Source organism: Pyrgilauda ruficollis, unplaced genomic scaffold, assembly GCF_017590135.1.
Source record: "Pyrgilauda ruficollis isolate IOZ18807 unplaced genomic scaffold, ASM1759013v1 scaffold10, whole genome shotgun sequence".
In the NCBI taxonomy this organism is placed as follows: Eukaryota; Metazoa; Chordata; class Aves; order Passeriformes; family Passeridae; genus Pyrgilauda; species Pyrgilauda ruficollis.
This window is the reverse complement of record NW_024508101.1, coordinates 48,724-61,618: the sequence shown is the minus strand read 5'-3', so window position 1 is coordinate 61,618 and position 12,895 is coordinate 48,724. Positions and strand designations below refer to the sequence as shown.

Sequence of the window (12,895 nt, the reverse complement as noted above, 5' to 3'; positions counted from 1 at the left end):
AGGAGACTAAAAAGAACGGACTTCCATAAAACATGCGAATGTCCAGGTACGAGCAACTCATCAGAGTATGCATCACTGTGAATCTATACGTTGGATTGCCATTTTGGACTGATTAAATCAAGGTTGTTGTATTGATTTCATCATGGTGAGATCTGGTTGGTATGACTGTAATCCTGCTGAAAGGTTCTGCTCTTATAGAATAGGAGAGAGTCTAGTCAAAGAACTTCAAAATTCCTCTCTCGTGGATAGGGACTGACTCCAGGCAAAATCAGGTTTTAGTTTTCTCAGATTAATTCCTGGCTTTTCTGTTGTTACTGTCAACTTTAATGTCCACACTGGCTCTCTATGAACTGGGATGACTGGATTATTTAATGGATAATAGCCAAGAGTCACACATAGACAATGTTGGGGTTTTTTAGTAACTATAACAGCTGAAACATTTGTTTTCTGAAAAGTCACTAGAACCAGGTAAAAAAAAAGATCATCATGACAGTTTTCTTTTTGATTAACGATATCCTGGATAAAAGAATATCATAAAGATTTCTGAAAAAGTATTACTATGTTTCCTAATTACCTGGGTCTAATTTCTGCAACATGTCCTGCCCCAGTACCATAAATAATCCCAATGTTTTGCTATTAAATTTCCAATTTTTTCTGATGTGAGTTAGCCGATCTAAGTTCATGTTTCAGCCAGTGTATAATCCAGAACTTTTTCAAGCAACTAAACCGATCAATCTCTCTTCTGGATGCTTTTACTAACTCAAAGGAATCTGCAACCGTTAGAAGTCCTCAGTCATCATAATTAATCCAGACCAGGGAAAGAATCTAAAAGGTTCTCTCAGCTTATTGTGCCTATTCAAGTGAATAGCTTGTAGTTCACTAGTGATGTGCTTAAGCAATCTATTACATTACAAAGATGTCATCTTTTCCAAATTAACATTAAACAGCTCTGTATCTGTCCACTTTCCACCACAACAAGCAATGGGATTAACACTCCTTTCCCACAGCATCTCAGTAGATTTAATTAGTTATTAATTGTCTGTCCCCTTGATTATAATGAATTCTCAGACAAATAATTAAATTCCAGTTGCCTGGATAGTCAGCTTTCTAATGATTAACAAAAACCCTGCAGCATAACGGTAATCACTATAAACATCCATTAAAAAACAATTATGTAATTGTTGAAAATGCCGACTGTCTCTGAGGCCATTAATCACATGCAAAGTGCTTTTCCAATCTCACTAACTGTAATCAGTCATGGCACCTGAAGGTTTCCAAGTCTCTCACAAAAGCCCAATATCTAAGTACAGGAGGTACTAAACACTGAGTCCATACAATACCCTGACTGATCAAAGCTTTCTTAAAATAGCTTCATGAAATGAAGTTGCTCAGTTCAGGGCTCTGGTGTGATAGCTACAAAGCTCAGTCTCATCCAGGGTTGGATGCGCCTACAGATCTCATACCAGTCTTATGCCTGTACCTGCATGTGCATGAGAAAGCATAACCCAAGCAGCCTAGTTACACAGAAGATTAGTAACTCAGCTATAAAAATACATTTCTGAAACATAAAGTTCTTTTCATTACATTTTGGGCATCCATAAATAAGCCCTTTATAACCATCAAATGGGCATATCCTTAACATCCCTGATATAAACTCTACAAATAACGAAGTGAAACAAAGGGGATCAAACTCCACAGCCACAAAGGTTGTTGGTTTGGGGTGTTTTTCTTCTTTTGTTTGTGAACGTCACTAATGTAACACACAAGTTACGTCTTTTCCCTCCAGAGATGCCTCTGAAGAATTCTGTTCTCTGCTGTAAATGGGGACTGTAACCTGGAGTTCGTTATAAAAGTATGAGGCCAGGAGGAATGCAGGGTTTCAACAAGATCTTATGGTTTATGTGAGCTCAGCCTATCTGGCTCTTGGAAGAGAATCTGACGCCCTCTTTGCAGTGATGAGCCTCCCCGCAGGATGCTGGGATATGAGCTGGCTTTACTGATGCTGGGAGTGCCGGCTGATACTAACAGGAAACAGCTAGGGTGTGAGGTTTTGGGTGAAAAAAAATTAGGTACGTGGCTCCAGGCTACAGAAAGGTCAATTTACCTAGGATCAGCAACCTTGACACTTTTGTAGCATGTAGTTATTTCTAGGTACTCTTTCAAAGAAGTCAGAAATGCCAGCAACCAGAGGTTTTTGGCTGAGCACTTATCGAGAAAGTTCTGTACAGGATTCAACATCTATATGAAATGTGATATTCTAATAAAAGGGCAAGAGGTGTAGTTAATTGGACAAGAGTTAATTCTGGATTTAGCTTCCATGATTTTGTGAACAGATGCAGAAACAGTGAGTTTGTGTATCATTTCTCTCCAACAATGGGGGTGAATGTGCTTTGGAGTCCATCTGCAAATTTCAACTGTAGCAATCCTGTACATGTGTCAACAGACATTTTGCAAGATGGATACCTCCCATACACACTGTTATAATTTCTGTAGTTCCACCCTACTGCTAGTTAGCCTTTATTAGCTAAATGAGTAAAATGAGAACATTTAACCTTTAACATTTAACCTAGTGAAAGGAAGGAAAACCAATCTCTTGTCAGGTAAACAATTTATCAGGCAGGTAGTTTACCCCGGAGAAAAAAACTGCCTCTCTGTACATATATAAGTATATGCTATGTTGGGTGACTCCTTCAACTTATACTTGAAAATAATTTGGAGTGCAGTAATTAATTCTGGATTCAGAATGTCTGGGTGGTGGTTTTTTTTTGGTTTTTTTTTTTTTTTTTTTTTTTTTTTTTTTTTTTTTTTTTTTTTTTTTTTTTTTTTTCTGTATATAACAGAACAGGCCAAATTAGATCAGTTCATCCAATGGGGATGAATGAATCCCTGGGAACTGGTACTGCTACAACCAGTCTAGTAGAGGTAGTCAGAAAATGATAGGACTGAAGTTAATTTCTACCTTTACTGTAAAAAGCTAATGGTTCTGCCATCTGCAATGGGTTGAAAGCAACTATGAATATTAGAAACCTGAGTACACTAAAGAAGAGAAAGTTGGAATTTTTACTTACAGGTGTAGATAAAGAGAGAGCTCTATTTGAAAGACCTTTTAGAATTGTCCAAGAAATGCTGATCAGTTGCTTGATTTGCTTGGGTTTCTTATTTTTCATCTTTAAAGCACTAGCATAGGCAATTCTAATCTAGTCATAATGAAAATCCTAGTCCTTGCATATTGACCACATGGCAGGAGAGCAGAATGAGAAAGGAGTACACCACCATTAATATTGTCTTTGCCAATACTAATTTTTAGTCCTATGGTTTGACCAGCAGTTCCTCTGCAGGTGGGGATTGATTCTTTCTCACTGGCTCACAGCATTGTGTTTCTAGCATCAGGCCTGCATTTGAGATAGTAGAAAATGGTGATTGTAGAGCAAAGCCACTCTTTAATAGGTCAAGAGAAATATTTGAAACAAATAGTATTTCTGTGAACAAAAAGTGCACATTGTACTAGAAGGAACAGATTGCTAGATTGTGGCTGAATTAGAAAAGCTCTGAATGCCTGCAGTCTAAGGATTATGGGTGACCTTGATTTCAGGTCTTGAAAATGAAGTCTCAACTTGCTCTTTACTGCATTGTCTCATTGGGAGGAACAAAGGTTCTACAAAGCAGAATAGAGCTGAACTGCTTCCCAGATTTTGAATTAGCTTCACGTTGTTGTTAACAAGGTAAAAAAATCTCAACTCAAAATAATGCAATGCAATGCTTTGAAGATGTTAATCATCTGCTGTTCTTGCAGTGACCTGCCAGAGAAAAACTATGTAAGTTTACACAAACCAGAGGTCTGACCTCTACTGCTGTCATGGCTGAATCAGCTTTTCTGCATATATCTCTAGTCCTTATTAAAGAAAAGGGAATGGTCTGATGGGTGAATAAATTCCCCTGGGATATTTCTACAATTTTCAAAATAGATGTGCGAGTTTCCATTAGAGAATAACACTGAAAAAAAAAATAAAAAGAGAGTGAGTGTACAGAGCAGATGCATTAGTGGAAAACCACAGCTATTTTTTTGCATTTGTCTTCATGTGGGGATACTGGCACTTCAGCTACAGAACTCATGTCTGCACACAGCGTGTTTTTACCTTGTTCACACCACAACACCTACCTGCCATCCAAACTTTTATGCTTTTCAGCAAAATACATACATACATCAACATAGATGCAAATAAAATAATTTTACAAGTATATCTACAGTTGCAATTTCTTCCCTAGTCAAGATGGTATTTTAATGGATTGATACTAATGGGAAGTCATATTTGACACTTTGTAAGGCAGTGAGGGAGGACAAGAGGAAATCTTGCTGCAGCTCAAATTATGTAAGTAAAGTCTATACTAATTGCATAAAATGGTGCAGGATTTTACAATCACTCTCACTTCTAGAATGAAGCTGGATTTAATAGATTCTGCATTTTACAGAATCCAAAGCTTCTCTGGACACCTAGGTATTATACCTGAGGGGAGGGTGAAGAGTTCAAAGGGAGAAAAGACAGCCCCCATATTAAAGCCAAGTGCAGACATGAGGTGGTGTACAGTATTGTATGAACCAAATCTGATTCATGGAGGTTCTTGGAGGTATCTGCATCACAGTCAGCAGCTCCTCTCCGAAAGATGAAAGTGGCACTCCTGAATGAAAAAGTGGCACATCTCCTACAGTAGACTGAATGACCTCTGATCTATATGGAGCAGTGATCTCACATTTCTCACTGCTGGCCTCAGCAGAAACAATGCCAGATGAAGAGCAGAAAATGCTATTGCAGCAGCTACAATTAGTCCCTTATCCTGCCATACAGGGTACAATCTAGGTCAGGAACCCTGACCTCAGCACACACTCACATGCAGCCAAATAGACACATTCATCCAAAACACTGCAAATGAATTTCAGAACCAGCAGACTGTACAGTATGCACTGAGAATACTGTATCAGTGCAGCTTTTTACCAGGGAATTGTCCTGATCCAGATGTGTGGCTGGTGTGGCTTCCTTCTCCTTTTAAGAGATATACAGATTATCTGAAAGCTATTTTGGCTCAACATTCCCACTGTAGAAGCTCCCTGGCCAATACATAGTTATTTTCCTACTGCTGAAGAAGACAACAATGAATAAATAAATGAGAAAAAAATCAGCCTAGTGTAAGTGAGAGCAGGCTATTCTTTTTTAACAGTGTGTCCTTAGGCTGTTATAAGAGCTTCAGAGGGCCTAACAGTGAGATAGCTCTTTGTTTAGCTAGCACATTGCATTCACTAAAACATTTTATTAGGAAAGTAATGACTTGATTGGTCCAGCAGAACTTTGAACATCATCCAAGAAATTCACAGTCATAAAAAAGGCTCAGCAAATCATCCACTGGAAGTGTAAATGATTAGAATGAATTCTGTATTGTCTATCATGTAGCAGTGGTTCCTAAATTAGACAGTTATTTTTTTGTTCTTGAGAATGTGCCAGACACAAGAATTCGGAAAGTAGAGTTTAATCAGTGAGGTTTAATCTTAAGTTAGAGGCTTGAACAGTAAAATTATGTTGTTATTTTTTACGTCCTAAGATTTATTTTGTAGTCATGAACACTGGGATGTCCAGTGCAGGGTTGAATTCCAAACTGCTCTGAAGGCTGGAGAACCAGCACATATCAATCTTTATCATATGGAGCTATATCTCCAAATGCTTAGGAAGCATAAATCTGGGTCTCTGTTTCTAACAATTGTGATCCATTGTTATGAGGAAAATGCAAACCAGGAAACAGGGTCAATTTTCTTTTTCAAAGGAGGTGTTGGGGCTGATGTCTTTTCAGTGCAGAGCTGTCCTTAATTCAGAAAATATCTTGGAGGGAAGTAATAACTTCAAAGGGGTTTATGCACACACAAAGATTTTATGTACAAAAGCCAAAGCAAAATAAACATGAACATGGTCCACTATCAAAGAAAGGCGAAATAAACGTGACTGTGATACACTATCAAGGAAATGCTTGGTCCCATACAGACTGACATCCTGAAGAAATCTGAGTCGCACTAGGTTTCATTTGTGTACATCTTGTAAAGCCATCTGAAACAGACCAGCTGAGGGGAAGCAAATAAACCATCTTGGTGATGTGTGACATTTTAAGCTGAGAAAGCCACCTGCAGCATTTTGTTCAGGACCAACTACTAAGAAAAGGATGTCAAGTGCAGCCTGCACTGCTGGGGAAGCATAATAGGAGATAGAATGACAAAACTTGAAGATTAAATGATTCTGAAGGAAATTCAAAGACTAATCGACTTTGGAAAAACTGTGAGCACCAAGAGGTCATAAACTTGGACTAGAAGGCCCTGCCAGTTCCACCTGCTCAGACCAGAATGAGTCCTGAACTCACTGCTCCAGAGAACTGCATTACCTTTGAGTAGGGCAAGTAACAGCAAACCTTTTAGATTATTATCACTACTACCACACCAACGGATACAAGTTTGTGAGCTAACACAATGTTTCCAGTCTTTCAGTTCAATAGCAGAGTGGGCGTAGGGAAATGTCATCATTTTGGCAATCAATCAGTTTATTAAAGTCTCCACTGAAAGGCCAAACAGAATCTGTTATGCTGAATGAACAGCAGCACTAGCCAAGCCTGGAAGTGAGATGGGAAATTGCTCTTGCTGCAGGCTTAAGAAAAGCCTTTTTTTTTCCTTTCTGAAACCAGCTAGGGTGTGGTTTAGTTCTTTGCCTTTCTTACCAATATGTGGGTTTACATGAGAAGATGAAACTTGAGACTTGATGCTAAACATTTAGAAACGGTTTTCTTGAGAAAGTTGGTGATGGGAAACAGAAATGCATGCCTGGATTGAGGAATGCTGTCAAGGAAGGTCCTAACTGGCCATGAATGGTGTGTTGTACCTTAAGAGCAATTTGGTGACTGTGGGCACTCTTGGTTGCTTCTGAAATCTGCTAAGGGAATTTGTGTCAACAGCAAGTGCACGGGAAAACTTGATCTTTTGCTGATGTGACTATTCTTAAAATATTCAAATACAGAAAAGGAGCAATTAGATTATCATAACTTTTAGTGTTATGGCAGTATTGAAAATATTGATTTGGTTAGGCAATAACCAACATTACCCCTATATTCTAAGGGACTTGCATGTTGCAATATTGGTAATAGTTTCTCTAGATATTCTGCACAATACTGGGTAACAGGCAAATACAAAGGTCCAACATTAGTTGGGATGGAATAAGTGACAGTGTTTTCTAGATTGAATGTGTTTGCAATGGAGAAACCTGCAGATTATTTCTGAATGCCACCACAGTAGGTAGGTATCATACAGACGTCAGCCTCTACCAGTAGAAATGGGGTATGCCAGGGTGACAAGCAATCAATGAAATGCAGAAACATACCCTCTGATCCTGTTCCCATAAAGATTTTTGACTTTTTCTAAACCAAAGTGTGCCTGAACTAGCAGACAAATGTGAAAATAGGCTGCCCGTTTCTCTCTTCTCCCTCATTCTCTGACACAGGTTCCATTCATACATCCTCACTAGTTAGAAAGCCAACTCATACAAACAATTAAATCTTATCTGAGAAACTTGCTTGCTGGCTCTGCTGAAGAAATGCCGCCTGTAACCCCTAAAGGAGTGTATGGGTCAAGACACATAAGAACTTTTCCACGGTATAAGGAAATAGTTAATCAAAATCATGATTTTGCCCTTCTTAAACTCCATATGGTTGGTGACTGCTCATCTGTCCTATGGCTCTTTCCAGTTCTAAAACTGATGAGATGTTATTGAACTTTCTTACCCAGGGAATTGGGACAGGAAATGTCACAGTGCATGGTTACAGTTATTCTGGCATTTCACAACCTATAAGTGGCTTAACTTTGCCCACCAGTGCATTCATTCAAGGGTTTACTTTAGGCCCATTTCTTACTTTCATTTGACATATTAACTTCTCTCTTTTTTCTCTTTCTATTTTCCTTAATTTCTTTCATAACTAGGGAAATAATGAGAACATGCTAAATATTCATAAGATCTCTTTTCTCCAGAAAAGAGTGGGATGGGCAGGCAGGGGAACAAATTTCAGTACACAGGGATTTACCAGAGGAAGCAGAAAAGGAAAGGGATGGGGAAAGTCCTGAAGCATTTCTTTCCTGACCCAGCAATAGCATAGGCAAGGCAGCCTGACAGCAGCACGGTGCTATAGCAGCCATGAGGGTGTGCAGCCATTTATACTGTGGATAAAGGCACTGATGTGCATTTCAAGTTTGGACATATATATTGAAAAGTCTTCTGGCATTAGTAACCCACTTTTATCTCCTAGAGGTGTATGGAAAATGCCAGGATGTAATGCAAATGAGAGGCCTCTCCTAGACACCTCCATTAAATGCTCTCCCTCCACCGTATATGCGCTTTTACAGGTCTGCTTTTACATGCTGTCTATAATGTACCAAAGCACAAATGTATTTGGAAATGGAAAACTAAATAGACGAAGAATATTTTAATGAAGGTGCACAGTGACTAATACCTTCTGTGCAAGGTAATTTCCTGTATAGATATTTCTCTTCTCTGATGCTGGCAGAGCCTTTTCCTTTTCTTTTTCTTGGTGATACTTTAGGAAATAATTAATTTCAGTAAGGAGCCTTGAGTGTTCTCAATGGTCAGAAGCCCTGTATCCCACAGGTAAAGAAAGCACCCTGGCTTCCCCAGGGAACAGTGGATAACTACAGCTTTGTCTCACTGGTGTCAAATAACATGTTTGGTGGTGCAGAAATCAGAGGAAAGCCAGGACAGAGGAGGAAAATGGCTAGGCAGGTTATCACCAATTTATCAAAGTACCAGCAAATTAATTAGATAAGCATCTAAGTCCCTTAAAGTGACTGGTTCTACTGCTTTGGTAGATTGCTTGAGAGACATGATGAGCAGGCAGCAATATCATAGAAACATAGAATATGCAAGTCACAAGGGACCAATCAGGATTGTCAAGTCCAACTCCTGGCCCTTTATAGGACACTCCAAGAATTCCATACTGTGGCCAAGAGAATTGTCCAAATGCTTCTTCGGACTCAGACAGGTTTGGTGCTGTGACCACTTCCCAGGGAAGCCTGTTTCCATATTCAACCGCCTTTTAGGTGAAAACCTTTTTTCTAATACCCAACCTAAACTTCTGCTGATTCTGCTCCAGCCATTCTCTTGAGTCATGAGAGTGAAGAGATTGGACCTGTCCCTCTGCTGCCCCTCAAGAGGATGTTGAAGATCTCAGTGAGGTATGACTTCAGTCTCTCCTTCTCCAGGCTGAACAAACCAAGTGTCTTCAGTGACTCCTCATAAGGCTTCCCCTCCAAACATGTCCCCATCCTCATGGCCTCCTTTGGACCCTCTCTAATAGCTTAATGTATTTTTTATAATGTGGTGCCCAAAACTGCCCTCAGGACACAAGGTGAGATCATACCAGTGCAGAGCAGAGCAGGACAATCCCCTCATGGTCCTGCTGTGCCTAATGCCCCCCAGGACACCGTTGGCCCTCCTGGCTGCCAGGGCACAGCTAACACAGATCCAACTGACCATTGAGCAGGACCTCCAGGTCCCTTTCCACAGCACTGCTCTCCAACCTCTTGTTCCTCAGTCTATATATACAGCCAGGGTTGCCCTGTCCCAGGCACCGAATCTGGCACTTGTCCTTGTCAAACTCCATATGATGATGGCTGATGATGGCCCATCTATCTAATTTGTCGAGGCGTGCCTGCAAGGCTATGCTGCCCTTGAGGGAATCGACAGCTCCTCCCAATTCAGTGACATCATCACACTTAGTCTCCTTTGAGTTCTAACCTCATTAATTTTGTCCCCATCAGAGTTCCAGTTCCACTGCTAGTGTTTGGGGTGTCCTCCAAGGACAACCTGGGGTTACTTTTTCCCTTCTCAGGAAATTTCTTTCCAAGAAGCAGTGGAAATAGCAGCAGTATGCTTTGTGTGGTGGCTATTACTCCTTACTATCTTTCAACTAACAGCCAAGAAAGATACTGACAGCAAGGCCACCTAAGCTGTGTACCAGTCTCCAGGGAAGCAGAGGAAGATCTGTTAAAGGGACAGAGAGTATTCCATTACAAAGCTGCCAGTCAGTTTATGCCATGCAAGAATTCTTTATCAGGCACTAAAAGTGATTATTTCTGGGTGTTCTCTCACACGTTTCTGACACCAGAATCTGTATTTTCTCCATGGTGGTTAGCTGTGTGTCTTGCCTAACCCAAAATTTTTTTGTATTCCATACCTATCTGAGACCAGAATTTTTACTGTCTCATTAAGACCCCATGGTGCAGCCAGAAGCAGAACCAGAAGGTGTCCGTCTTTTTCAAGTTAAGCTTGCCCAAGCAGAGCTCTCTTGCCTCTTTGCTCTTGCTCGAATTTTCCCTATTGTTCTTGCACGGCAAGATAGCTGAGGCAGTGCACGGACAGGCTTTGTTTTGTTCTTGTTTCCCCCTGGCCTTAGGAGGGAGTTGCTTCTAGGTGGCAACAGTAGCAACCTGAGAGGCTGCATTTCAAAATCAAAACCTTTCAGAGTGAATTTTACAACATCTGTCTGCAGAGGAAGGCTGGCACGGGTTGAGGTTGAGCCACTGTTCTATGTGTGCTTGAGAGTCCGTTTTCTCCCTAGCCCCCATCAGAACAGGGACCCGAGAGAGCAGCACAGCACCAGCACCAGTGGCCTGGAGGCTGCAGTGCTGATGCTGGTTGGATGCCGCCAGCCTAGGGACAGGCAGAAGCTGGCACTGCAGATTCACCGAGTTCTTCAGTTCCCAAGCTCCAGATGCCTGAGGGCGCCGGCCACCTTTGTCAGTGGAGCTGCTGCTGCTCGAGAGATGAGAGGGAGGAGAGCTGCTGCCATCTTTGTCTCCCCATATGCAGTTGTCTGCCGAGGGTGCCGTCTTAGGGGTTTCTCTGACATTTTCCCTTTGTCTCCGACATGCTCTGGGCTGCGGAGGGAGTCGTCTTGGGATAGGAGTTACTCTGCCCTTTGGAGTTTATGTTTTTTCGGGAGTCAGTGAGAGCTCAGCAACTTTGTAACTAATGAGGATTACTATTATTTTTTGCCTGTTGCTGTTTCTTTTTTATAGACTGCTGTTTTTTCACTTTTATCTACTCCTATTCCAGAAAGGAACAGGAGTAGATATAAGTGAAAAGTGATTGGTGGAATAGGATTTGTTAAATCAGTGGGGAGGTAACTCATTTTAGAGTATGTGCCCCTTAAATTGTCTTAAACCAAAACACTGTGACACAGTGTGGATACCCAGAGCACACTGGCTATTACCAATACTGCATTATTAGAAAACAAGAAGCTTAAATGCAAGCAGAGTGAGTCCATTGAAACCAAATCCCCATGCTTCATAGCTCTATTCCCATCTGTCTCACTCTGAAGGGAGAGTGTCCACCCCTGTTTATCACCATTTCCTTCTCTGCACTAGGCTTGTTATGCATTTTACACCAGTCTCAACCTCAACAAGCCCCAACTGTTGGCCAATGCTTTTCCCTCTAGATGACAAATAATAGATTTGAATGGTTCACTGTAAGCCATTCCTCCTCAAATCCCTTCAGTGCTTTTATGTCTTTTAAGTTGCAGCTAAATAAAACGGTATCTAGGTTTCAGTGATTAAAATTATTTACTTACCATACGTAACAACTGGAGCATTTCCACATATCTGGGGAGAGAGACAAACTTTTATTAACTGCCATCAAATAAACACTGAAGGGTGGACTGCATAGCTTTAATTTTAGAAGCGCAACAGGTAGATTATAAAAACAAACTCACAATTTTTCTGAAGACATTAGTTCCTGGGCAATGAGGTAAGCTCTGGACTGGCCTTCTTTCTGTCAACAGAAGTCAGAAACTATTAGGAGATTTCTCATTCTACAAAGTAAAGTAGTGTTAGAGAGCACTTTAAACTGGCATATTTCTATAGTAAAAACAGTGACCAGACTTTAATTATTTATTGTTTAGTGTCTGGAATCCTGCACTTTCCACAACAGGCCATTTTCCCCAATTCAAATACTAGTAATACAGTACAATGTAATAGCTGCTGATACAGATGGCAAGTTTGAAAAATGTCTTGTTATTGAAGGAGGAGGAGTGAAATTTTCTGTGGATTTTTACAGGTCAAAAATTTGTCAAAGAAGCAGAAAATGCTTAACTTTGACCAGGCTAGCTTCACAGCTGTTGAGGATATACCACTTGGAAAGAGGAGTTCTTTATCAAAATTATCATATTCCAAACAGTTCTGACTGCTGTCAGTGAGACCTTTAGAAGCAAATGGGGCAAAGGGTTTTATTGCATACTAAAAAAAGTGTCTAAACTAAACGGCCACAACTATCTCCAGAATTAGTTCAGTACTTCACCAGATAACATTGTTTGAAATCTCAAGGCGTTTACTTAACTGGTAGGCATCTTGGAAGACACAGACTGTGAAAGAAGCAAACTGTATGTCTCTGAGGTGCAAGTGGCTAATAGTATTTTGCTCCTAATTCATGATTCATCCTTATGGTGAGAGATGGCCAAAGCACAGAAATATGTACTGCAGGGAATGTACTGGGAAAAGTTTGACTTTTTCAACAGTGATGAAGTAAGGAGCTAAAACACTGGTCTAGTAGTCACAAAGAAATGCAGCCCTCAGTGATCTAAAGTGGACTCAGGGGAAATGAGTGCAGTATCAAGTCTTTGTGATATTGCTTGCCAGACCAAGTATGCTGGTAAGAAGACTCAGTGAAGCAGAAAGTCAAGGGTCCCTACATGGCTGCCATGGCCTCCATCTGCTAAGCAAAGGCTTGGACCAAGGCCCAGAAGGAAGCTTCTGAAGAGGGAGCTGGGAGAGAGCTATACCACAGGACCAGGCACATGACTGGCTGCA

General features: G+C 40.7%; 1 protein-coding gene across 1 annotated transcript in view; it reads right to left on the bottom strand.

Moving 5' to 3' along the window:
* FGD5 (FYVE, RhoGEF and PH domain containing 5) overlaps window positions 1–12,895 on the bottom strand; it is a 76,197-nt gene that overhangs the window by 37,161 nt on the left and 26,141 nt on the right. The window contains exons 4-5 of the mRNA XM_041459681.1: window positions 11,803–11,861; window positions 11,662–11,692 (exon numbers count right to left, since the gene is read on the bottom strand). Of these exons, the coding sequence (XP_041315615.1) occupies window positions 11,662–11,692; window positions 11,803–11,861 (90 nt within the window). The remainder of the gene's footprint in view (window positions 1–11,661; window positions 11,693–11,802; window positions 11,862–12,895) is intronic.